The 25,704-nt window shown below is 46.7% G+C and overlaps 1 protein-coding gene and 1 long non-coding RNA gene across 4 annotated transcripts in view; one reads left to right on the plus strand and one right to left on the minus strand.

Moving 5' to 3' along the window:
* The window catches only part of LOC138747065 (mitochondrial Rho GTPase 2-like), a 47,635-nt gene that overhangs the window by 2,671 nt on the left and 19,260 nt on the right, over window positions 1–25,704 (minus strand). For 2 of the 3 annotated variants that reach the window (XM_069905982.1, XM_069905980.1), the window contains exons 4-18: window positions 24,141–24,184; window positions 22,698–22,751; window positions 17,584–17,636; window positions 16,727–16,835; window positions 14,103–14,204; window positions 11,910–12,008; window positions 10,657–10,765; window positions 8,824–8,944; window positions 7,130–7,214; window positions 6,727–6,872; window positions 5,046–5,146; window positions 4,468–4,598; window positions 2,815–2,895; window positions 2,010–2,132; window positions 797–996 (exon numbers count right to left, since the gene is read on the minus strand). In XM_069905982.1, the coding sequence (XP_069762083.1) occupies window positions 797–996; window positions 2,010–2,132; window positions 2,815–2,895; window positions 4,468–4,598; window positions 5,046–5,146; window positions 6,727–6,872; window positions 7,130–7,214; window positions 8,824–8,944; window positions 10,657–10,765; window positions 11,910–12,008; window positions 14,103–14,204; window positions 16,727–16,835; window positions 17,584–17,636; window positions 22,698–22,751; window positions 24,141–24,184 (1,558 nt within the window). The remainder of the gene's footprint in view (window positions 1–796; window positions 997–2,009; window positions 2,133–2,814; window positions 2,896–4,467; window positions 4,599–5,045; window positions 5,147–6,726; window positions 6,873–7,129; window positions 7,215–8,823; window positions 8,945–10,656; window positions 10,766–11,909; window positions 12,009–14,102; window positions 14,205–16,726; window positions 16,836–17,583; window positions 17,637–22,697; window positions 22,752–24,140; window positions 24,185–25,704) is intronic. The other variant, XM_069905983.1, reaches the window with a different exon arrangement.
* LOC138747071 (uncharacterized) lies at window positions 576–12,298 on the plus strand. The gene is made up of 4 exons (XR_011347291.1): window positions 576–3,148; window positions 6,062–6,169; window positions 6,715–6,902; window positions 11,835–12,298. It is a non-coding gene; the product is annotated as an uncharacterized lncRNA (long non-coding RNA).

Below are 25,704 nucleotides of genomic sequence, written 5' to 3' on the forward strand. Positions count from 1 at the left end.
GAGAGAGGGAGAATCATTATCACAGGACACTGGACCCTCCCAGCCTATGCTGGCTTGTCAGTCTATTCCCACATTCTATCACCTCCCCATCCTATGCTCCATCTGCTAAATCCTGCTGGTTCATTTTATATCTGGAGCCCTTTCGGCCCATCATGTCTGCAAGCACGATGCCCAAATTGCTGACCTGATCCATATCCCTCATTCCCTGAAACTTTTTATTCTGAGGCTCTGCCTAGTCCTGATAAAAAGACAGAAAAGCTGGAGGATCTCAGAGACCATTGGAGGTAAAGATATGTTATCGACGTTTCAGGCCTGAGACATTCATTGAGGTGTGAGTAAAAAGCAGACAGGTGTCTGAATTAAAAAGCTGATGAATAGGGTGGAATGGCTGAAGATGGAGTACAAAGCAAAAAGTGTTATTGGATAAGAGGACAGGAGAGAAAAAGTGAGAACCGCTGGAAGGTTGTTTTTGGCTCTGCGAAGGAAGACAGAGGGAAAAGGGGAGGGGGAGAGAGACCGAGAGAAAAGGTGACAGGGAAAAATGGGGGGGGGGCTAATGCAGATGGAATATGAGGTGTTGTTCCTCCAATTTCACTGATGCTGGAGGAACTCAGCTGGTCTCACAGCATCCAAAGGAGGTACTGGAAATGTCTTCTCCACCTCCACTCCACCCAGCCCTTTCATTCTTCAACCAGCTAACCTGCCTTTCTTGAGGCCTTTCCACTTCCAGGAGAACCAAGAACTCCAGCACTGACAGAAGGTCATGTTAAGGTGGGGAATACCCTGGGATACTCACGGGATTGCGGCCACGAGCGCCAGCCGGGAGTAGATCTGCGAGGTAGATGCCGTGTCATTACTGCTGAAGTGGAAAGGTGCTGGGAGCCGATGCTTGTAGCAGAACTCCACTGGCGTGATCCCGTGCTCCTGCTTCTGCTCCGGCAGGTCCGCCTTCGATGCTACAAACACACAGGGCACTCTGCTCTCCATGTAGTGTTCCTGTCCAAACACAAATGTCTGGCGAGTCAGGCTGGGGATCCGTGACCAGTGACTCGTCTCTTGACACCCTAAAACCTACCACCAACGGCAAGGCACAAGTCAGAGGGGGCTGAAACCTGCCCCCTGGATAAGCAGTCACTTCTCCCAATGCACTACAGTAACTCACCTCCTCCCACAGAACAATCTTGCACTCAACATGACCGAAGCAGGAAACCAGAACACAATCCATTCCTCATCAAGGGCTTAGCAGTGGAGAGGGTCAAGAGCTTCAAATTTTTGGGTGCCAACATCTCCAAAGATCTGTCCTGGAGCCTCCATGTCAATGCAATCACAAAGAAGGCTCACCAGGGGCTAGACTTTGAGGAGTTTGAGATGATTTGGTACGTCACTGAAGACTCAAACACTTCTACAGATGTACTGTGGAGAGCATTCTGGCTGGTTGCATCACTGTATGGTATGGAGGTGCCAATGCTCAGGACAGGAATAAACTCCAGAGTGTTAACTCAGCCTGTGACATCACAGGCTCCAGACCTCACCCCATCGAGGACATCCACATGAGGCAGTGTCTTAAAAAAGCAGCCTCGATCCACAAAGACCCTCAGCACCCTCTTCACTCTGCTACTATCGGGTAAAAGATACAGGACCTTGAAGACAAGCATTCAACGGCACAAGAACAGCTTCTTCCCCACTGCGTCAGATTCCTGAATGAATGAACCACAGGCACTGCCTCACTTTGATTTTTCTTCCACTATTTTTATTTATTTTGTAAGGAGGTTTACAGAAACGTCTTCCCTGTGACGTTGCCGCAAAACAACGAATTTCATGACATGTTCATAACAATAAATTCTGATTCTGAAGTCACACCAGAGCTTCACAAGTCAGCACGTCAGCTGTTTCCTACTTGGGTCTGTGAAGGATGGGCCTCCAGTTCTGGAGTTCATACCTTCTGCCAAGCCCAACAGTCTTCAAACCTTTCTGTGGCTTGTGTCTGACAGACTGCACCACCAGCTTACCTTATATATTCCAGCACAGTAGTTGAAGGATTTGGCATCCGTGATATCGTACATCAGGCAGGCAACATCGCAGACAGCATTGGAGGCCTTAAGAAACTCGGTATCAACATCCACCTCGTGTAGCTGCAACAGAGAGGAACCAGTGAGCACACATTGACAATGAAGGGGTACTGTGCCAGCTAGAAGCAGAGAGATGAGGCTTATACAAGAGGACACACACACAAGTTGGGTGAGTGAGTGCACGCACATATACCCCTCACAGAAAGACACACACATAGACAGAGTTTGAGAAAGCACTAACATGGGGTTTAAACTCTCGAGTCCGACATTCTGTGGTCTGTATGTTTTGAATTTGTAATATAGATTTGTACTTCTGAACTAAGATCTAAAATGACCCAAGATCTTAACTAACATTTAAGAAGAATTTGGACATGTACATGGATGGGAGAGGTATGGAGGGCTTATAGCCTGGGTACAGGTCAGTGGGATTAGGCACAAAAATGGTTCGGCGCAGACTTGAAGGGCCGAAAGGGCCTGTTTCTGTGCTGTAGCAAAAGCAAGGTTTCTGATCGACAGAAACTTTTGGTCACAGAGTTCTTGAGACTCTTGCGTCACCTGGGCCATGTCTGTACTGAGAAAGAACAGTCTTGCTCAGGGGGGTCATTTCTATACAAGAGTGCCGGACTAGATAGTTCCAACTTATATTTACAGAGACAACGTTGATGGCAGGAAGCTTTGCTGCTTCAACATCAATCGTACATCACCCCTTTATTCTAAAGACTGGAGCTGACTGCTCTGTTCTCACAATTAAATACTTGTCCTGGTCATTGATTTGAACCGTGTTGATTGTAAAGTCGCAGAGATCTCCACCCATCTTGCTCTGCAGCTGAAACAAAGCAACGAGCACCTGTGAGGTAACATCACTGTCAAAACAATGCTGGAGAAACTCATTAGGTCAAACAGTGCGAGAGTTCAGCACCCTGACGATATTGAATTTGCACCCTTAATTCTCACTGGTGTGCCAACTGAACTCCGGTACATAAACCCATCTCGCATGCGCCAACCGAAGACTCGTGCATACGCACAGGAATCAAGATGGCCGCGCCCAGCCTACAGACGCCGGGACACCTACTAACAAGGTAAAAATGCGCATTTTGGCTCTTATGTGCCCTCTATCCCTGTTATAGTTTGTCAAATACAACATAAACAGTGTAAATTTTATATTTTTTCTTATTTTTTAAAAACAAAATCAGTCTTATGTGTGGATGGATGCAAGTCAGGGAGTACCTGTACTTTATATAGAAAAGATAGATACATAACAACGATTCGGGCTTGAGCCCTTCATCAAGGAATGAAAAAATGTAGACAGGCACCCAACAAAATGGTAGGAGGGGAGGAGCACAGTCCCAAAGGCAGGAGGTAATAGGCTGATAAGCGGAGGGCACAGCAGCAAGCAGTGGGAGGAGGGATGACTGTGAATGGAGAGGGATGGGGGTGGAGAGCTGGAGAAAAGAAGTCAAAAGGTAACTGAAGGGAGTGAGAATGAAGTTGATGTTAATGCCATCCAGTTGGAGAGTCCCCAAATGGAAAATCAAGTGTTCCTCCAATTTATGGGTGGTCTTGGTTGGATAGAATACGAGGCCATGGACAGATGTGATTGGGGTGCAGAAATGAAGTGGTTGATCATTGGGAGATCCCTGTCACTGATGAGGACAGAGCGAAGATGCTCAGCAAAGCGATCTCCCAGTCTGTGGCCAGTCTCTCCAATGTAGAGAAGGCTATAGTGCGAGCACCAGATGCAGGAGATGACTCCTGTGGATTCTGCAGAGCGACTTCCCAGTCTCCCATGCAGAGAAGGCAGCAACAATGTTGCAGGTTGAACCACATGGGCAATGCTGTCTCGCTACCACACACCTCTCCTGAACCACTCAGTTCAAATGGTGCTTGTGGAAGGCAGGAATGTCCAATGCAGAGCCAATGAAGGTCAGTACCTTCGGCTTGGGAAAAGGTCCCACAGAAGCTTGAAATAAGTGTGTCCCCCTACCACAAGGAAGAGGTTAGCTGGGGGACCAAAGGTTTGTGGAAAATGGTGCCTCTGACCAGGCGAGTTAGAGATAGAGTAGCTTCAGACGACAAGACCAGAGTACATTGCAACTGGCAGTGGTGCAACAAAGATCTTGTGTACTGGGGCAGGTCTCAAGTCAGAAAAGAATGAGGCCAGAGAGACATGTAAACAATGGTGGGAATTTTAATCGGGTGGTATTGGAGCTGATTTGCCAGACTTGAATCAACCCTGCACAGATGAGGAGCAGTGGAACAGAAGAAAGGGAGAGCAGACCCACAGCCAAGATTATCGTCTGCATTATAGGGGAGTTAAATGTACAGAGATGATGACACACGGGTTTATTGAGCCTTAATGTGGAGGACCATTCCTCACCTTGGGATTCTGTACACCTACCTCTAAGCTGCGTCCCAGGAAGGCTTGCAGGAATGCTGTTTTCCCAGTACCCTTGGGCCCAATCACTTTGCAGAGGAACACGTTTCTCTGGGTCTGACCTTTCTCCAGGTCCAGTTTCTTTCCCCGAGTGACTGAAACAACAGGGTTTGCAATGAAGAATGACTGGCAACACAGCATAGGCAAGAGTCTCCTGAATTATGGGACACTCTGGAGGAGAGGGGCCAGCGCAGGGGGTGGCACTGGGGAGGGAGGGAGGCCGGGGGTTGACGTCAGGGGGGGATGGAGGTGAGTGGCTGGAGTCGGGGGGGGGAGGGAGGTGAGAGGCTGCTGGCACCGGGGAGGGAGGCGAAGGGCTGGTGTCAAGAAGGAAGAGGAGGGGGTGGTGTTAGGGAAGGGGGGTGGCATTAGGGAGGGAGAGGAGGGGGTGGCGTTGGGGGGGGGGGGTGACGTTAGGGAGAGGATGTTCTGAAAACAATTGGACACAACTTCTGTTCTTCACCCCCAAATCAGGACTCCATGGAGCCCTCCACACTCTGCTCACTACCTCATCGTCTCCCAACCCCCTGCCATTCCCCTACCTGTGATGGCTGCTGTTTGGGATTCTTGCTCCATTATAGTGGTGTAGCCTAGGTATCCCAGGTACTCGATACAGTGATGAACATCCAGGTAGGCTGTGAACCTGCCAAGGAAAATTCAGAACAAGGTGAACATTGTGCAGGGAAACATCAGTCACGGCAGATCGACAGGAGGAAGCCCTTAATGGTGAACATACAAGTGAAGAAACAATCAGAGTGTTGCAACAGCCCTACACAGCAAGCAGGGAAGAAATCCATTTAATGTCCTGAGTGCTCCAGGGGATATCTGGGGTAAGTTTTTTTAAAAAACAGAGTTGTGGGTGCCTGAAATCCCTTACCATGGGTGGTGATGGAGACCGAAACATTAGGGGTATTTAGGAGACTCTTAAACAAGCACATGGATGAAAGAAAAATAGAAGATTACGAGGTAGGGAGTGTTTAGTATTTTTTAGTAGGAATATATAGGTCAGCACAACATCGAGAAATTGAGGGATTCAGTGGGAATTTTCAAAAGGTGAACTGACAAATTTCTACAGATGTGAGGGGTAAAGTGTGCTGACCATCAATATACCTGAGGATAAAGCCCTGCAAAATGCAGTGGACACAGCCCAGGGCATCACAGGCAAAACCCTCCCCACCATAGAGAACATCTACAGGGAACGCTGCCGTTGGAGAGCACGAAGGATCCACCCCAACCAGCATACGCTCTGTTCTTGCTGCTGCCATCAGGAAAGAGGTCTCGGTGCCACAAGACTCGCACCACCAGGTTCAGGAACAGCTGCTCCCCCTCCACCATCAGACCCCTCAACGACAAACTCAATCAGGGACTCATTTAAGGATTCTTGCACTTGATTGTTTTTTCATGTTTGTATTGCAGTTATTTACATTTCTTTATTTGTTTACATGTGTTCGCTGTGTAGAGTTTTTTTTGCACTACCAATTAGTGCCAATTCTGCTGCGCCCACAGGAGAACGAATCTCAGGGTTGTATGTGATGTCCTGTCTGTACTCTGACAATAGATACGAAATCTGGATAAATGAAGAAAGGAGAATCTACGGGAGAGAGTCTGGGAAGCCAGCACAGCACAATGGGCCGAACCACCTCCTTCTGCTGTGACTCTGACAGAGGTAAGTGATGTCCTGTACCTGCTTCTGAACACACAGTCCAAGTTTATCTTTACACAAAACAATTCCTAATGTGTCAGCCTGGGACGATTTAGCACTTCTTTGGATTCAGACCCCTTGAACTGAATTCCTTTTTTCTCTGGTAAACCAGATGCTGAAGCCTGAGTGTTTTCTGAGCTCAGGCAATACCTCTGAGATCAACTACCCAAATACATTGGACAAAGCAGAGGCAGGGCAGAGGCATGGAGTAATGGGAGGGGTGTGTCTGACCCGATAGATCATTGATTGGGGAGAGTTGGTCATTGTCAGACCTGTGAGCTCAATAGCACTCCTAACGTCAATGCAGAATTGAAACCAGCACCTCTTGTGCAAGACCGAGAGTTGACAGGTTAAGCCAAGGCCCAGTTCACTCTCACAGCTGGTAAGAAAGTTCTTGTGGGATTATTTCAAGGGTCTGGAGAATTATCCTTAATTCCTGGCAGTAATATATCCCTTGGTCAACTTCACTCAAGCAATGATATCATCACTGTTTATACTTGTGGTTTCAGGAAAAGGCTTACGTCCAGTGGCAGAGATAGCCATGAAGAGTGATCCAACCCCTCTTGTCGGTGCACACTGTGTTGAAGACCTCGGGGCCCCAGGGGAAGTATGGAAACACACTGAATAAATTCTTCAGCTCAATGGGAGAGAGGACACCATCATTGTCCTGGGCATAGAGAAAACACAGGTCAAATAGGTACTGCTGGCCACACAACCCAGAGCACCACACCCGGCCCTACCACCCCCTCCCCATGGCACCCTCCTCCCACCCCTTGGCACCATCGCCACCCCAAACACTCCCCTCCCCAAAGATCACCCCCTCTCCACACCATTCACCCTCCCCACAGTACTGCCCTATTCCCACACCACCCTCTCCCCACCATACCCTTCCCCTCCCACCAGGCCTTTGATGAAGCCACTTACTACATCGTATTTCTCGAAGAGGCGCTGGAGGAACAGGTAGGTGCACTGATTCAGCTCCGTTGTGCAATCGTATGGAACACGTAGCCTGCAGGAAAACAGTCAGATGGGTGAGCCACAGCCTGCTGTAAAGGTCTCCAGCCCTGACTGAGGCCTGTTAGTAAGGGGGTAGGGGGCAGAGGAACTCTGACGGGGGGGGGGGGGAAGGGGAGGAACAGAAGAACTCTGTTGGGGGGGGCAGCGTGGAGAGGGAGGAGCAGAGGAACTCCATCAGATGAAGGGAGGGACAGAACATGTGTCGGGTATCAGTGGGGAAGGGCTCATGACACACCAAGAATGTACAGCTGGGACAGAGAACAAAATGAATGTAATTAATCCAGCTGTTAACACAAACATCACAGCCTGCTGGAAATCAAAAGGACCAGAAAAGGCTGAAGCTAACTCACCTGTGCAGAAATGGTGGAGGGAGAAAAACAGAGTTACACTCCAGGTGAATGAACTTTAACCAGTCCTGATGACAGAACCCAGAGCTGAAATATTACATCGGGTTCACCTTCCACAGATGCTGCATCTGCTGCTTGAGTATTTCCAGTATTTGTAAATAGAGCATCTTAGAAACAGCTCACAAAATGTATCACCGTGTGGTACAGGAACTGCTCTGCCCAAAGCAGCAAGAACTGCACCGTTGTGGAGGGAGCTCGGGCCAAAACACAAACAGCCTCTCCTCCTCTGACTCTGTCTGTCCCTCCTGCTGTCTTGGGAAAACTGCTAACAGTGCCAGCAGGTATCCTACAAAATGCAGGGAGGGGATATCAGGGGTAAGTTTTTTTAAAAAGAACACAGTTGTGGGTGCCTGGAATGAATTGTCAGGGATGGTGGTGATGGAGGCTGAAACATTAGGGGCGTTTAAGAGACTCTTACACAGACGCATGGATGAAAGAAAAATAGAGGATTACAAGGTAGGGAGTGTTTAGTATTTTTTGGTAGGCATATATAGGTCAGCACAACATTGAGGGCTGAAGGGCCTGTACTGTGTTATTGTGTTCAATGAATAAAGCAGAAGTAGGTCATTCAACCATTAAGTCTGCTCCACCAGGGCCTGTAATGTACTGTAGTGTTCTACATTCTATATTAAAATCTTCGTCCGCGAAGCCAAGCCAAAGAAAAAGAATTAAAAAGCACATCCATGCAGGGCACATTTATTTTATCCCTCATGTCAGTAAAGAACTGAAAGCGCAAACCTCCAGATTCAAAGGAAGTTTCTTCCTTGCTATTATCAAACTCTTCAATGGACCTCTCTGTTTAACTGTACTTTTCTCTATACCCTGCACTTTGTATTTGTAACTCTGTACCTTGCACTCTTTAACTTACTGTAACACTACACCCTACATTTTTGTTTATTGTACTGCCTTCAGTATTTAAATACCAGTTGACTAGCCAGGATACCACGTAAAACTAAGTTTTCCACTGTATTTTGCACTAAACCAATTGTTTTTCGTTTATTTCTTTAAGCCTATCAGGGCAGCTTTACAGATCCCCTTCTAGTTGAGACTGGGGGTGGGGGAAAGGTTTCAGCACCCCCACTCGGATGGAAATGGGGCTGAGACCTGGTGAAACACTGCCCTAGAATGAAGGCCGACACCTCAGGAACGTGACAACGGCGCTCTATTGCTGCCAGTGTTTCTCTTGATACTCACGGTGGGTGGAGATAGTCATCCGTCAGTTCTAAGTTATCGTCATAGCCAAACTTGCGGAGGACGGTCCAGGTGGTCTCATGCCTTCCTCTCTGGATGAACAACATATTCAAGAACAGGAAACCTGGGAGAGGGAATGCAGAGTTTTACCCATGGTGTGTTCACTTCATGAACACCAGTGTGAGAAGCAGATGTACCTTCACAGATTTCACTCGAGACAAAAATTGAGAACAAAGAACTTTTATTCTACTATTACAACAATGCAAAGTTGGGTGCTTCCCCTTACCCTGGGAATACACACAAATACTGGGGCTGACCCAACTTTTATACATTTCATTTCAGTACAGAGATACCTTCCCCCTAACATTCTTCTGCCTCCTGGATTGGTTTAGCATTAGGTAATTCTGCCCACGTGGATTCTAACTTCTTATCAGTTTATGTGCCTTCCTGCAAACTTGTTGACCAGGAAATATCATGTCTTTGTTCTTTACCCATTAATCAATCCCCAAGACTTGCAAAAGCTATCTACTTGCTATCCTGTTTTGAAGATCCTTATTTTATTATACTTTTATAACCCTTCCTCCCATTTCAGCATCCCTTCACCCTGATTTAACCCATAATACTTCATTTCTAATGAGCACTTGCTTGACTCCTCACATTCCAGTATCCCTTACAATCCACCTTTTTTCTTTAGCTACGCTTAGTAAATCCCCATTCGGTAGTGTTCTGTTAAGCTTGGTCCTTTTCCCAGCGAGTGAGTAAACGAACTGCGGCCTCAGCATCATCAGACAGAGTTTGGGAAGCATACATCATTTGGGTTGTAGTGACCTGCTGAAGGGCCCGTTGAATTAAACACTGCACACAAGTCTTTAGGCAGGGGAGCACCATAATGGCCAGAATAGCGAGTCCAGCTGCTATAAGGGCTGTGGGTATCAGACTCCAGTTACCAATAAAAGTCTAGTTCATCCCACACCGGACCAAGGTTGCCCCGTCTGAACCTGGGCATGGGAAGATTTTCGAACTCCTGAAGAAGTGTCTTTAACCGCCTGACCGTTGTGAGCATTGTCCTTAACCAGTCTTTCACAAACGCTGCCTTCAGCAGCCAACGAATAATCGAGAGCCAGGCGGTTTTGTTGAACTGTGGCTCGTATCTGTCGTTTTTCTTCAGCCCCTAAATTCAGGGCCATTGCTATCTGTTCTGTGATGATCTCCAAGGCTGCCTGGAGTCTGATTGAACGATTTAAATGCCAAGCAGCTTTAGTATTCTGGAGCAGCTTACTTCGTTTACAGCTGGAACTCCCCTTACAGTGGTGGTTTTTTTAACATTCCGAATGTCTGTCTGACCCAAAGGATGCTTTACAGGAGACCAAGTTGGGGAGGGGTGTTTCTTGTCACTTAACCTGTGAGTTGCAGCTTGTCTGCGAACATTAGCATAAGTATCACTGAGCCTGTGAGTTGCAGCCTGTCTGTGAACATTAGCATATGTATTAACTCTATCTCTGCCACATGTACAATCCTGACTACCATTCTGTCTGTCTTTGTCCCACCATCTCCTTTGTGCTATCCCTTTAAAACTCCTCTCTTTAATACCTGTAGAGGCCAAAATACAAATCAAATCTACTCCTCTAGAGCCGTTGTGTTCCCCTGGTCCATGTTGGGATCCTATATTATTAACCCATACCCCACTATGACTATACTTTATATCTGTGCCCTGTCTATATTCTAAAGGTAAATAATTGTCACCTCTGCTTCTCACACCAGCAAGGCCTGAGGGTGGGAAGCTGAACATCTGACCACTGGTTTTACAGTGTGGGTTTTACTGCAGAAATTGTTTACCGTTTAAAGTCAGTCCGTCATCAAGGATTCCATCAGTTGTGTTTTTCCAGACCACAGTTTTGACATCCTCTAGAGCTTGTGTTGATAGTGGGTTCCTGAAACAGTATTTCTGGATGAAAAAAACATCAGGAGAAACAGAGTGGTGTGAACATTGACTATGGACTCGCTCCTGAGGTCTGTGCTCTTTAATGGAGAATGGCTAGCCTCAGACCGAGGTGCTTGCATTTACTCAGAGTCCCTGTTAGTGGCTAGTGGCAAGACAGTTCAAGATTCCAGATCCCTTTATTGTCATGTTACAGTATAGAATGTAATATTACACAAAATTGCCTTTTGCCCGCATAATGCAGAGTCGCCATTAGTGTTGCCCGGTGCTCCTTACAGTAAGAGAAAGAAAAGCAAAAGAGGGTCCATGGATTCACCTCCAGCTCTCCCACAGCCTCTGCAGCCAGGCTTCTGTTCAATCCAGTGACAACCCGAGCTCCAGATTCAAACCTCTGACACAATCAGGAAGCCTTCAGAGCCCGAGGCCCTTTGGGAGCCCTTCTTGCCCTCAGCACTCTCTTAAATTCCAGTTCTGATACCTGGTTCCCAAGAGCCAGTCTCTAGCAGCCTGCAGCCTGCAGCCCTTTGTGGCCCTACAGCCGCTGAGCCCCTCGCTGGTGCACCACAGTGGTTACCCTCCTGTCAGGTTCATCACCTCTGCTCCTTTTCAACAGAAGGCTGGTGGGGGGGGGGGGGGAGAGGGGGGGAATGTTCTCCCTGTTTCTGCTGCCCTGTGTTGGTCAGCTGCTCCCCAAGAGTCTGCAACCCTCACAGCTGCTGCCAAGCACAGGCGCCACTATCTTGGGCACAGACCCCTGTTTGCAGGCTTTTAAAATAAAACACCATCAGCTCCTTTAACAGGCCATTTAAAGCTAGTTGCTTGAGAGTGCATGATTGGCAAACTAATCGCAAACTAAGCGCCAATTTTAAACCTATTTATTTTCCAGTTATTTTGCTGGTTGCTTGAACTCTGGATGACAGGGATTTCCTGCATATATATTATCTAGGTTTTTTTATCTTGTAACTTGTGGCAATCGAGGATTTCAGTGTATTTGTACAATATTTATGAAATTACCACAATGTTTCCCTTACTCTGTTCTGACTGATTGCTGCCTGTTTTCATTGCTGCACTGCAGATGGGTAGACAAGCTGCATTGCCTGCTATATGAACTTTCTCACTGGTCCTCGACCCAAACAAACAAGAAAATTACCTGAAAAAAATTCATCTCTGCATCGCTAAGGATTCCGTCATTGTCCTGGTCGGAGATGTTGAAAATCCGTGTCAGGGCTTGAACACATGAAGGCTTCAACTAAAATATATGTAGTTTGATCAGTCAGACAACCAGGGCTGATCTCCAAAACCTACTCCCAGGTTAAGGCATTCAAGGCACTGGCGAGTGGCACATTAAACCCTACACAGGCTTCATGAAGATAATTAGCAACTCAGACCTGTGCTGACCAACTGTGCTCGATCTCTCCCACAATTTTCTTCCCTCTCCCATCCTTCAGCACTTTGAGATTTCCCCCAATAAAGATTCACAAATTCATCTCAAGTGAAAGATCTTTTCAAGGGAACTTGTCATAGAGGCGCAAATGTGGCAGGAAGGGCCAGGAGTTATTGCCCGTCCGGAACTGTTCGGAGGTGGTAAGAAAGAGTTGCCTTCTCATAGGCCACAGCCTAATGGCAAAATCTGTGTATTCTCCACACTCAAGTAACCTCATCCAACTCAGCACCCCCCTCCCCCTCTCTCTCTCTCTCCTTCTCATCACAGGTTTCCTTATATACTTTTGACTGTGGCAAGTACTTGCGTCATTCAAGGCGTCAGGAGCTTGGATGGCCAGGACCGGGTAGCAGTCAGCATTCGGGGCATCAGGAGCTCAGAAGGATGGGCGCCAAGGCGTTAGAAGTCAGTGGGCAAGACCAGATAGCAGTCTGCACTCAGGGTCTCCAGTGGGAGGGTGGTTGTAGCATCAGGAGCTCGGATGGCAGGGACCAGCTGGCAGCCAGCATTGGGGCATCAGGAGCTTGGATGGGAGGGCAGCCGGGACCAGGTGGCAGTCAGCATTCAGGACATCAGGATCTCTGGTGGGTGTGTGGCCGGGCATTGAGAGCTCCGGAGATGAGGCAGTCATGGCGAGGATCCACAGTCATGTCGTTGGGAGCTCAGTTGGGTGGGCAGTCAGGGCCAAAAATATTATTTTATATGGAAAACACACAATCTTTGGGCCAAAAATCAGGGGATCGACTCTTACACGAGTATATACGGTAGGTTCTCCCACACCCCCAGACGTTACAGAGTTCCTTTCCCCTTCCCCAACCCTCTGGCCATCATCCCTCCCTTATATGGCTCCACAATCCTTCAGCTGTTTTCCACTTTCACACCCCACCCCCCCAAAACCCCAGTTCCATCCACCACGTCTCCCCTTTGTTTACTTCCACCCATCATTCTCCTGCCTCCCAACCCCACTTTCCCTACTCCCCACTTGGCCTCACCTGTCTATCATCCTACACCACTCCTTGCTCACCAATCACCAACTGACCCATCCCCCTCTATAACATTGCCCACCTTCTCTTTCCTTTATCAGACCAGACTGTGGGGACAGCATTTTCATATGCCATCCTATGCCACAGCTGCTCTGTGGTTAGTAAGGAATTATGTTAGTATGTGAGTGAAAAGCAAAAGGTTAAGAACCAGTGGACTGGATGATTTTTCCAGATAGCAATCTAAGTTTTGGGCTCAGTTTCCTGCCTCCTCCCCATCTCATTTTCCTGTCATCAGAATTTAGGAGGAGTTCTGAAACTCAACTGCAGCCCTGAGACAGGAGAGGAAGAAAGGGCTTATGGACCAAATGCAGGGAAATGGGACTAGCCCAGCATGTGAACTTGGTCAACAGGGAAGAGTTAGACCTTAAGACATGGAAGCGGAAATGTGGTCTCCTCTACATCGGAGAGACTGGGCGGAATTTGGGAGATCCCTTTGTTGAGCGCCTTAGTTCTGACTGCCGCAACAGCGTGGATCTCCCAATGGCCACCCATTTCAATTCTCCATCCCATCCCCTTGCCGACACGTCTGTCCATGGTCTCATGCACTGCCAGACCAAGACCACCTGCAAATTGGAGATACGACACCTCATCTTCCACCTGGGCACCCTCCAACTGGATGCCATTAATATCGACCTCTGGCTTTCATTAACCACTCCGCCCCCCCCCCCCCAACTTTTTCCCCTATCACCTTCCTTCAGCTCTCTTTCTCCTTTTTCATTGTCTCCTTTCACAGGGACAAGATCAATTCTCACATCTCCCCTTATCATATCCAATTAACACTTTTTGTTGGTCTGGACCCCTCCCCCAGCCAATACTGTCTCTGTGTGCTCGTGTTCAAAGTAAGATGGCATTCCCTTACCTGTTTATCCTCTGGGCTGTACAGTGGTGCTGTTGGGTGCAAGACAGCCTTCTGTGCATAGAAGAAGAGCTCAGAAATATTCTTCAGGTTCTTCGCTGAACACTGCAAAGCATAAAGCAGGACAAGCTGAGAGACAGGCAGGAGTGGGAGTGCTTGAGAACAGGAGGAGATAGGAAGAAAGGCCATGTTTTCCCCGCAGACTCAGCCAATGCTGGTTTAAAGACCGTATTCAGTGCAGCAGTCTAACAGATACCATAGCCAAGGTTAGAACCCAATAAATCACAGAATTCTGTAGGCACCGCGGTTGGAGTAAAAACATAAAATGCTGGAGAAGCTCAGCAGGTCAAACAGAGTCCTTTAGTAGCAAAGGCAAAGATACAGAACCGATGTTCTGGGCTTCATCAAGGGATGAGAAAATGCCAGTAAGCGTCCCAACAAAAGGGTGGGGGTGGGGGGGTGGGGGGGAAGAGGGGTGGTAAGGCAGGATATGATAGGTGGAGAAAGGAGGAAGGGGATGGCAGCAATGAGGGGGTGGGGAGAGGAGAGGGGATAGCAGGGCTGTGTCGGTGAAAGAACTGGAAAGACTGAAAAAGGGAGGAGGGGAAAGGTGAGCAGGGTTCATGCCATGTGGCTGGAGAGTGCCCAGACAGAAAACAAGGTGTTGTTCCTCTAATCCGTGGGTGGTCAGGGTGGGAGAGTACACAAGGCCATGGACAGACATGTGAATGCGGGAGTGCAACCCAGAATTAAGTGGTTGACCACTGGGAGGTTACTGTGGTTGAAAACAGAGCAGAGATGCTGAGTGAAATGACCTCTCAGTCTGTGACTGGTCTCTCCGATGTAGAGAATATCAAAGGGTGCACCAGATACAGTAAATCTGGATGTACAAGTGTTTCTTCATGTGAAAGGCCTGTGTTGGAGCCCCAGACTATGGTGAGGGGGGAGAGGCAGGCACAAATGTTGCACCTCCTGGGTGGGGAGGGCTGAGTGCATGAAGGAATCGTGGGGGGTGCAGTCCCTGCGGAAGGCCAAGAGGAGAGAAGTGGGAAAGACATGTCTGGTGGTTGAATCTTGTAGTAAGTGCCAGAAATTCCGGCACATGATGTGTTGGAAGCAGAGGCTGGTGGGGTGGTAGGTGAGGATGAGGGGATTCTGGTGGCAGAGGGGGCCAGGACAGATGAGTGGGAAATGGGGGAGATGCGGGTGAGGGTGAATTGATAATGGTGGAGGAGAAGCCTTGTTTGAAGAAGGCAGCAGACATTTCAGAAGCTCTGGACTGGAAAACTTCATCTTGGGAACAGATGTGGCAGAGACAGAGAATTGAGAGAAGGGGATGGAATCCTTGCAGGGGGCTGGGTGCGAGGAAGTGAAGTCAAGCTGGTTGTGGGAGTTGGTGGATTTGTAAAATATGTCAGTGGAAAGCTCGTCTCACGAGATGGAGACAAATCCAGGAAGGGGGTAGTGTTTCAGAGATGGACCAGGATGTGGTTGAGATTGGGCTGAAAGTTGGCCACGAAGTGGATGAAGTTGACAAGCTCATTGTGGGTGCATGAGGCAGCCCAATTTTAGTCATCGATATTCCAGAGGAAGAGGTGAAGGGTCTTGCCTGTGTAGGCTTGCAGCATGGATTGCTCCACAAAGCCCACAGGCAGGTGTAGCTGGGACTCATGCAGGTACCCATGGCTACTCCTTTGATATGGTGGAAGTGAGATGAGTTGAAGGAGAAGTTATTTAGAGTGAGGACAAGGTCTGCCAGGCAGAGGAGGGTGGTGTTAGAGGGTGACTGGCCAGGTCTTTGGTCCAGGAAGAAGCAAAGTGCTTTCAGACCTTCTGTGTGAGGGCTAGAGGTATAAAGGGATTGGACATCCATCGTGAAGATGAGGTAGTCTGGTTTGGGGTATTGGGTATCTGGAGTCATTGTAGACGTGAACTTGCATTCTACTCCTCAGGATGGACCAGTTGACGAAGCTATCAGGAAACATGTGGGTAAGTTTAAATAAGAGCATGAAGCAAGCTTCATCATGGAAGCATGACCCTTTGCCCACTGTAGTCGTTGGCACTGTCCACTTCCAAACAAGGTGTTGTCTCCTAAATACCCTCTCAAGATCACACATGCACTCAATCTTCTCTGGACAATACAGGATGGATCTGTGGCAGCCTTGTCTAAGCTAACTGCATCTTAGAACAAACATTTAAACGTACTTTGCAGCACTATCAGGCTGCGGGCTGCTGGAGACCAGCTCAAGGGAAGCAGGCATCGGAGCCAGGATTCAAGAGGGTGCTGAGAGCAAGAAGGACTCACATAGGGCCTCGGGGGCTGAAGGCTTCCTGATTGTGTTTGGATCTGGAGCTTGGGTTGCAGATGGATCGAACAGGAGTCCGAGTGGCTGCAGAAGCTGCAGGAATGCTGGAGATGAAGCCACAATCACTCAGTGACTCTGAGGGGACTCTCTTTTGCTTCTCTTTCTCCTATTGTAAGGGTCACAGGGCAATGCTCATGGCAACTCTTTGCCTTACAGCAGACAAAAGTTGAAGATTATCATGTCAGGCACATTTTTAATTGTTATTACTTGATAATAAAAGGAAAATCTAACATGCCAGTCACACCAATCTGTTGGTCTCACCTCCACACAGGTCTCAATTTCAGTGAACTGGTTCATGATGGGAAGGATCATTTCCATGGAGCTGGTTCCCTGCAGGTCTGATTTATTACCCACCAGGATCACGGGAATTCTAGAAGACATGGACATGAGAAAAAATATTACAACCTTGAACAGAAGGACAGAACATTTCAATGGAGGTTTCTGCTCTGAGCATTTTAGCCATTTATAGTTAATGATGCTGTACAGGAGTGAAATCACATTGAAAAACACGCCTAAGATCCATTGAGACTCAAATTTCCGAAAGAATATTTATTTATCAACTTGTATATATAAATACTTTTCCTGCATACGTATTGTTTTTCTGTATGTGCGTTATGTTCGGTTGTGTATCTGCGTGTTCTGCACCATGGACTGGAGAACATTGTTTTGTCGGCTTGTACTCATACAATCAGATGACAATAAACTTGACGACATTAGGAAGGACAATTAAAAGCTAGGTCAAATATTGGGAGGCATAGTTGATGTAGTGATTAGAGCCAGCAATCGGGACCTGGGTTTGAATCCTGCGCTGTCTGTAAGGTGTCTGTATTTTTCCGTGTCTGCTTGGGTTTTCCCGTTTCCTCCCACCGTTCAAAATGTACTGGGGTTGTAGGTCAATTGGGAGGCACTGGCTCATGGTCTGAAAGGGCCTGTTAATATGCAGTGAGTCTAAGATATATGGATTTTAAGGGAGAGGGAAAGATGTGGAAAGGTGAAGAGGAAAATGGGCCAAATCCTGGATCACACAGCATATTCCAAGGGCAGAGTGAGCTGCTGCTGCCCAGAATTGGAGCAGCAGGAAACCTGGAGAAAAATGGTTGATTCCGAAACACACGTACCTGTTCTCCCTTTCACAGTTGCTGTTTATTAAAGGAATCCACTTACTCGGAATCTGGAAAAAGGCAACAGAAAGATAGTTTGAGAGTCTTCTAATGATCAGAGAGCAAGAGTCCCTTGTTCAGCAGAAAATACATTTGCAAAACACTACACAAGGGGTTGGGGGTAGGTATTTCTCAAAATCTACATGACCACTTGAAATGTCAAGGCTCAGCAGACAATGGGCTTAGTGCAAGAACATAAGATTAACATGGAGAGGTACCCAAAGGACAGCACAGTGAAGGGGAATAGTGAGACCTCAGTTGGAATACTGAGAGCAGTTTTGGGCTCCTCATTTAAAAAAGGATGTGCTGATGTTGGAGACGGTTTAGGAGGTTCACTCAGATGATTCCAGAAATGAAAGGGTTATTATACAAGGAGCGTTTGAGAGGTCTTGAGCTGTACCTGATGGAATTTAAGAGAATGAGGGGACCTCCTCATTGAAACATTTCAAATGTTGAATGACATGGACAGAGTAGATGTAGAAAGGTTGTTTCCATGGTGAGGAGATGGGGGGGGGGGAGGGAAAGAGTCTAGGACAAGGACAAGAGGGCACAACTTCAAGGTTGAAAGGCGTCCACTTCGATCAAAGATGCAGAGGAATTTCTTCAGCCAGAGGGTGGTAAATCTGTGGAATTTGTTGTCACAGGTGGGTGTGGAGGCTAGGTCATTGGGTGTATTTAAGGCAGAGAGAGATGGATAGGCATCAAAGGTTATGTGGAAAAGGCCAGGCAGTGGGGCTGAGTGGGGAAAATGGATCAGCTCCTAATTAAATGGTGGGGCAGACTCGATGGGCTGAATAATCTATTTCTGATCCTATGTCTTATGGTCCAATGGAATGCATGCGTGCTCTGTGACACTTTGATATTTACACTAGGATGCTACAGGCTGGCATTTAAACTGATCCCTGGTCAACTCCAATTGGGTCAGGTAAAGTTCATTTCTGACATATCTGACAGGGTGAAGTAGGCCATTCAGCCTTCCACACCTGCTGTACCATTCAATACAACTTTAGTTCTCATCAATCTCATTATCAGTTTCCCTCGCTCTCCCAAAATTCCCTCTTCCCTTTGACCTGGAAATGCATGTACCTCCTTCATACATGTAGTCTGTGACTCGGCCCCCACTGTCATATAAATTCCAATGACTTCCGAGTGAAGGAATTTCTCCTCACCTCCATGCTAAATACCTTGCTCTGTATCCTGACACTGTGATGCCTTGTCATAGAACCACAGAACATTACAGCTCAGAAACAGACCCTTTGGCACTTCTCATGTGCCAAAATATTTTTCTGTCTAGACCCACTAACCTGCACCCCAACCATACCTCTTCCATCCATGTACTTGTCCAAATTCTTCTTCAATGTTCACCACTTCAGCTGAAAGCTCATTCCACACTCTTACCGCTCTCTGTGTGAAAATATTCCCCCTAAACTTTTTCCCTTTCACCCTTAACCCATGTCCTCTAGTTTGTATCTCACCTGCCCTCAGTGGAAAAAGTCTACCAACATTTACTCTGTCCACACCCTTCATAATTTTAAAGACCTCTATCAAATCCCTCCTCATTCATTCTTCTGGTCCAGAGCATAAAGTCCTGTTTAACCTTTTCCTGTAACTCAGGTCCTGAAGTCCAGGCAACATCCTAGTAAATCTTCTCTGCACTCTTTCTATCTTACTCATATCTTTCCTGTCGTTAGGTGACCAAAACTGCACACAATACTTCAAATTTGGCCTCACCAATGTCTCATACAACTTTACGATAACATCCTCACTCCTATGCTCAGTACTTTGATTTATGAAGGCAAATATGCCAAAAGTTCTCTTTACAACCCTATCTCTTTTGGTGGGTCAGGACAGAGTGCTGGGTCAAGGCTATTGCTTCTCTGTGCCGGTATGGATAAGAGACAAACTGGACCGTTAACAGTTACATTGATGACAATTTTGACAAAAACAATATTCAAACAGTTCATTATAAATTTCACATTTAAAGTAAATTTGCAGGAAAGTGTTTGGATTTTTTAAGTCAAAAACTATTTCTTACAAACATTTGTGATTTTATGTTCATTTTGCATTGAACTTGAATTTTCTTTCCATCCCAGCAAATGCCATCCCAACTCTGATTTTTCAAAGAAAAATTCGAACGTATCCAAACATGGCATCGGTATACAAAATCCCTCAAATGTATTATGACCATCATTACTTTAGAGATCAGTTCCAACATACTGCATTACATTTCTGAATGCTGCTCTATTTCACAAAGCAAACTGAAGCCACATTGGGCCCAAAAAATACTCAACTTGTCAATCAACAGAAACTCTCTGTCGTGATATACTGACTGATACAAACAATAGATTCTTTGAAAGTTATTACCCAAACTACTTTCAATGAACAAAAACATACAATATTGTTTAGCTTGTTCTATCTTCCTCAGTGGTTTCCTGTACAACTGCCGATGTGAAGATCTACCGGGACCAATGCCTGAAGAGGGTGCACAAAATCAGTTAACCGGTGCGGACTCGAAAGGCCAACATGGCCTGTTTTCGCTCCGTAAATGGTTATATGGTTACCCATGATGCCACCTCGGTGTCCTACCAATTACCACGTATGTCCTTTCTTGGTTTGACTTTCCAAAATGCAACACCTCACACTTGTCTGCATTTAAATTCCATCTGCCATTTTTCAATCCTTGTTTCCAGCTGGTGCAGATCCCACTGCAAGCTTTGAACCTTCTTCGCGGTCTACAATAGCTCCAATCTTTGTGTCATCTGCAAACTTGCTAATCCTAGATGCTCCAGCCAGGGGAATCACCCACTTTGCATCCAGACTGCCAAACACCCTCATGTTTTTGAAAGTTTTAATTAGATCCACTTTAATTCTCCAAAGCTCCAGTGAAACCAACTGCAAAAGTACAGAACTCCCTTGGTACTATACTGGAACCAACAGCCAAAAACATTGAGAGCAGGTCTCTGTAGCACGATTCAAACTTATGACCCTTCTCTCTCAGAAACACTGGTATTGCTGCCAAAGCCTCGGATGACAGGCTAGAAACACATGTGCAAGTAAATGCAGTGCATTTTGTTGGTGGAATTAACTCCAAGAATATAATGTACTGGAAAAGCAAGTTCTTCTTCTAAGAACAAGTCTGCTAGGTGCAAACACACCCAATGTGAACCAACCAAATATGGAACGCTGCAACACCGGTGAAAGAGAGTGTGTAAAGGTGGCAGCAGAGGTCACGTCCTGCGGACAAGACTCTTGAAGTAGAAGCAGTGAGGTTAAGATCCAAAAATCTCCAAGAAACTGGCCAAGTTGGACTGAGACCATCCTCACTGCCTTAGCAACCTATTCCAAGAACTTGGTGTTCAAGCGGTTGCCGTTTTATGATCCAGATAGAGAAATTGATACAGAGCTAAACCAGGCCTTGGCAAACAGGTTCCTTGTACAAGGGTTTCAAATTAAAATTACATATTGGCACAATATTTTCAGCTCACAAAGCATTTATCTTGTATCTGGGTGCAACTCTTAGCTACAAAATGTTTGGCAATATTCAGCAACTTTCCCAACCTACAGTAAACATTAGCAAGTACACCAAGGCAGCTGCAAGAGATTATCTTTTGCAACTCTATACAAGCTGCAGCTGTGCTAGGAGGGAAAGATGGATGTGGCCCTGCAAGAAGAGACTGATCAAGACTACAGCAAATAAAAAGTTACTGATGTTGCTTTTACACATACAGCCATGGGGGAAAATGCAGCTCAGAAAAGGCCTCGAGCCCAACTTGCCCATGCCAAATCAGACGCATTGGTTTGCACTTCCCCAGCATTCCTCTAAACCTTTCCTATCTACATACCTGTAACTGCCCACTGGCAGCTCGTTCATTAACATTAGGGAGAACTGGCCTAAACATGGTGAGAGTGTGGAACGAGCTGTTAGCTGAAATGGTGAAGGGGGGCTCAATTTCAACATTGAAGAGAAAGTTGGATAGGTATAGATGGGAGGGGTATGGAGGGATATGGTCCAGGTGCAGGTCAGTGGGATTTGGCTGAATAAGTTCAGAACAGACTAAATGGGTGGAAGGATTTGTTTCTATGCTGTAGTGTTCTAGGGTTCCGTATACCCATCCCTCTGTGTGAAAACCTGCCCTTCTGCTCCCTTTTAAATCTTTCCCCTCCTGCCTTAATCCAATGCCCTTGTGTTTAAGTCTGCCCTTCCTTGGGGAAAAGACCATGATCATTCACCTTATCTATAAACCTCTATTTGGTCACCCCTCAGCCCCAACACTCCAAGGAATATAGCTTCAGCCGTTCCAGCCTCTCCCGCTAATACCAGCCCTGCAGCCATGGTTACAACCTATTTACTTTCCAACTGAATGACAACTTTCCCAGAGCTTGGCAACCCGAACTGTGCACAATACTCAAAAACAAAAGAGAGCAGGAGGGAGGTTCTTTCCACTGGCAGATGAGACTAAACTAGGGGACATATCATCAAGATTCAGGGGAGTAAATTTAAGACAGAGAATGAGGAGGAACTGCTTCTCCCAAAGAGTAGTGAATCTGTGGAATTCCCTGCCCAAGAAAGCAGGTAGTGAAGGGTGGACTGCTGATGAGGCTCATTGATTGTATTTAAGGCACAGCTAGATTTGAAGAACAAGGAAATAACAGTTGCGGGGGTCAGGGGGGGTAAGTGAAGCCAAGTCCATGGCCAGGTCAGCCACAATGCGGGAAGCACAACGACGTTACAGCGCTAGAAACCAAGGTTCGAATCGTGCACTGTCTGTGTGGAGTTTGTACTTTCTCCCCATGTCTGCGTGGGTTTCCTCCTGGTGCTCCGGTTTCCTTCCACCCTCCAAAACGTACTGGGGCTGTAGGTCAACTGGGTGTGATCGAGGGCCGAAGGGGCCTGTTACCGTGCTGAGTGTCTGTATTTAAATTTACGTATCACTGTACGACGGAGCAGGCTTGAAAGGCCAATTCCTGCTCTTACGTGTTCTTATTCAAAGAATCCGGGTTATTATGACAATTCTTTAATTAGCTCAGATACAAAACAAGTATTTAGGAAACCAACAAAGGCAAGACTCTACCTTCTCAATAGTGTTCTCCTGGTTTACATCGTACACCACACAGACCACATGTGCCTGAAAGAAACACAGAACACAGAATGAAAACATGAGACAAGAGAGATCAATAGTCGAGGCTTCAGTCTGCAAAGCATGAAAACCCCAAGGACAGACGTGGGTGGACAAGTTGGAAAGACAAGTATTGAACTGTTTGTCTCGTGGAATGAGATACAGCAAAAAATCTCAATTTTGCATACTATCCAGCCAAGTAAACTTGTACATCAGGTCGTACAACAGTAACAAATAATTAAGTAAATAAAACAATAGTGTAGGGCAGGGGTGGCAAAACTTGCTTAACACAAGAGCCACATATGAGATACTTCAGATGTTTGAGAGCCCACAAGACAGCTTATTGTAAGCTTTGCACACTAAAACTACCATTGTGAGCACCAGCTTGTAAGATTCCTGTCTCAGCTAACATATTTCCATGAGCCACACAGTACTTGTCAAAGAGCCGCATGTGGCCCATGACCCATGGTTTGGCCACCCCTGGTGCAGGAAGCAGGGTTACAATGTCAAGTAATACAGGGATAGACAAGAACAAAAGCTTCGTGCAAGGTATAGAGAAAAGTACAGTCAAAAACAGAGCAAGGGCATCATCTTTTACCAGCAGGAGAACAGCCTGGCAGATTCTGAGGCTATACCCCAACAAAGGGATCTTTGGGGGACATGACCAGATGCTTCTCCTTAGAAACCCATGAGAGGAAAGTGTGGAACACACTGTAGCCAGTTGGGAAGTTAGCCACTAAACAGGAATGAGCAGGAATTCCCTGTCTTGGAAGGTCATTGAATTCTCTGTGGAAGTTGATGGGGAGAGAGGGAGAGGAATAAGTGGGAAATTGGTTTCGGATGGAACAAAGGAAGGGAGTGGGGATGTAGAGAAGGAAGGATGGGGAAGGAGACAACGAAAGGCATCTCCTAGGCAATGAACCTTTGAGAGTGTACCCTCTTACTCTACATGAGCTTGTTTGTCCATCTGGATCCCTGAGCTAATAACAGTCCTGATCCAAAGACAGGAGGATGACGCTTGTGGCTATTGACCAAGACACCATTAGGTGGAGAAGGCACAAAGGGCTTCAGTAACTTCCACTGAAGATTGGGAGCTGGAAAGAAATAGCCCACCATTCACTACCAGTCATAGATAACCAAAACAACAGGAATCAGCATGAGATTTTCCATTCATTGACTGTCACCCAATAAATAATTCCCTCATTTGCCTCAATACAGGAGGGTGCTTTTAAACAATTCTACTAGAAAATCCATGGTGGTGATCAAAAAAAAGGCAGCAAATGGTGGAATCGGGAGCAAAACAGACAGCTTTGTGCAGGCAGTGGAAGTTTCAGTCAAGACCCTGCATCAGGACTAGGATATGTAGCACTGCCCTGCCTTGCCCAGGGAGACCCTTACCCGGTCAAGCTCATCCTGGAGCTCATCTTCTGTCTGCTCCGATGCTGCAAACAAATGAACAGGGTGTTACACACTTGCACCAATCACATATCTGAAGTGCACTGGTGAACCCACGGGCCACGGCCACACTTGCACCAACTCACATATCTAAAGTGCACTGGTGAACCCACCTGCAGTCCGAACGTTGAACGACCATAGAAACTGTTCACACTAGCCATCCCAGACATTCGTATTCACAACACTAGATTTGTTTACCTATCAATACAAGTGCTGCGTGTGTAGTTTGTCTGTACGTGAATTAGATCTGCTTGCATGAGGACCAGAGGATGACAATAAGCAACTTGACTTAAACAGCCCCCACTGTACCACCAGAATATCAGAATAAAGTAAGAGCAGGCCACTCAGCCCTCAAGCCCATCCTGCCATCCAAGGTGATCATGGCTGTTCAGTGTCAGGCCTCTCCTTTTGTGCCAAATTCCCTAAACTTTATATCCCCCTTCCTCCCAATCCTCTGAGGGAGATTCACCCCTCTCTGAAAGAAGTTCCTGCTCACTCAGTTTTAAAGAATTGTCCTCTGATCTGGTAACGACATTCAGGAAGCTCAAGACCATCCAGGACACAGCTTGATTAAGACCCCATCCCCACTCACTCCATCAAAGATCCACAGGGGCAGCAGTTCACATCGTCTACAGGATGTACTGCAGCAACCCACCAAAACACTTTGGACAGCACCTTCCAAACCCATCACCTCTACTAGCTAGAAGGACAAGGGCAGAAAAATGGTGGGAATTCAGTTGCTATCCCAGCCACACACCAGAAGATATCTTGCCATTCTGTGTCAAAATCCTGGAAGTGTCTCCCCAACATCAAAAGCAAGGCACTAATTTTTGACTTTAGGAGGGGAAAACCAGAAGTAAACAATCCAGTGATCATTCAAGGTGGAGAGAGTGAATTCATTTAAGTTCTTGGGAGTCACTTTCTTGGACCCCACACACTATTGGCAATCATGAAACACATCTGTGCCACTATTACCTCAGATGGTTGTGGAGCTTTGCCAGAGAACATTACTGCACAGTACAGCCCCTCGGCCCTTGATGTTGTTCCTTAAAAAAAAACTAAACCCTGCCCAACCTATAACCCGCTATTTTTCTTCCATCCATGTATTTAAGAGTCTCTTAAATGCACACCCCCCCCCCCCCCCTTTATTGTTCCAGCCTCCACCACCATCCATGGCAATGCATTCCAGGCACACACATCTCCCTGTAAAAAAAAAACTAACCCCTGATGTCTCCCCTAAATTTCACTTTGTACACACGTCCTCTGGTGTTTGCTATTCCTGCCCTGGGAAATAGGTGCTGGCTGTCCACCCTATCTATGCCTCTCAGAATCTTCTAGACCTCTATCGTCACCTCTCATCCTTCTACGATCCAAACAGAAAAGTCCCAGCTCTGCTAACCTTGCCTCACAGAAAACATCCTGGGAAATCTCCTCTGTCCCCTCTCCAAAACTTCATATCTTTTCTAAAATGAGGTGACCAGAATTGAACACAATACTCTAAGTGCGG

This window comes from Narcine bancroftii, chromosome 12 (assembly GCF_036971445.1).
Source record: "Narcine bancroftii isolate sNarBan1 chromosome 12, sNarBan1.hap1, whole genome shotgun sequence".
Taxonomy (NCBI): Eukaryota; Metazoa; Chordata; class Chondrichthyes; order Torpediniformes; family Narcinidae; genus Narcine; species Narcine bancroftii.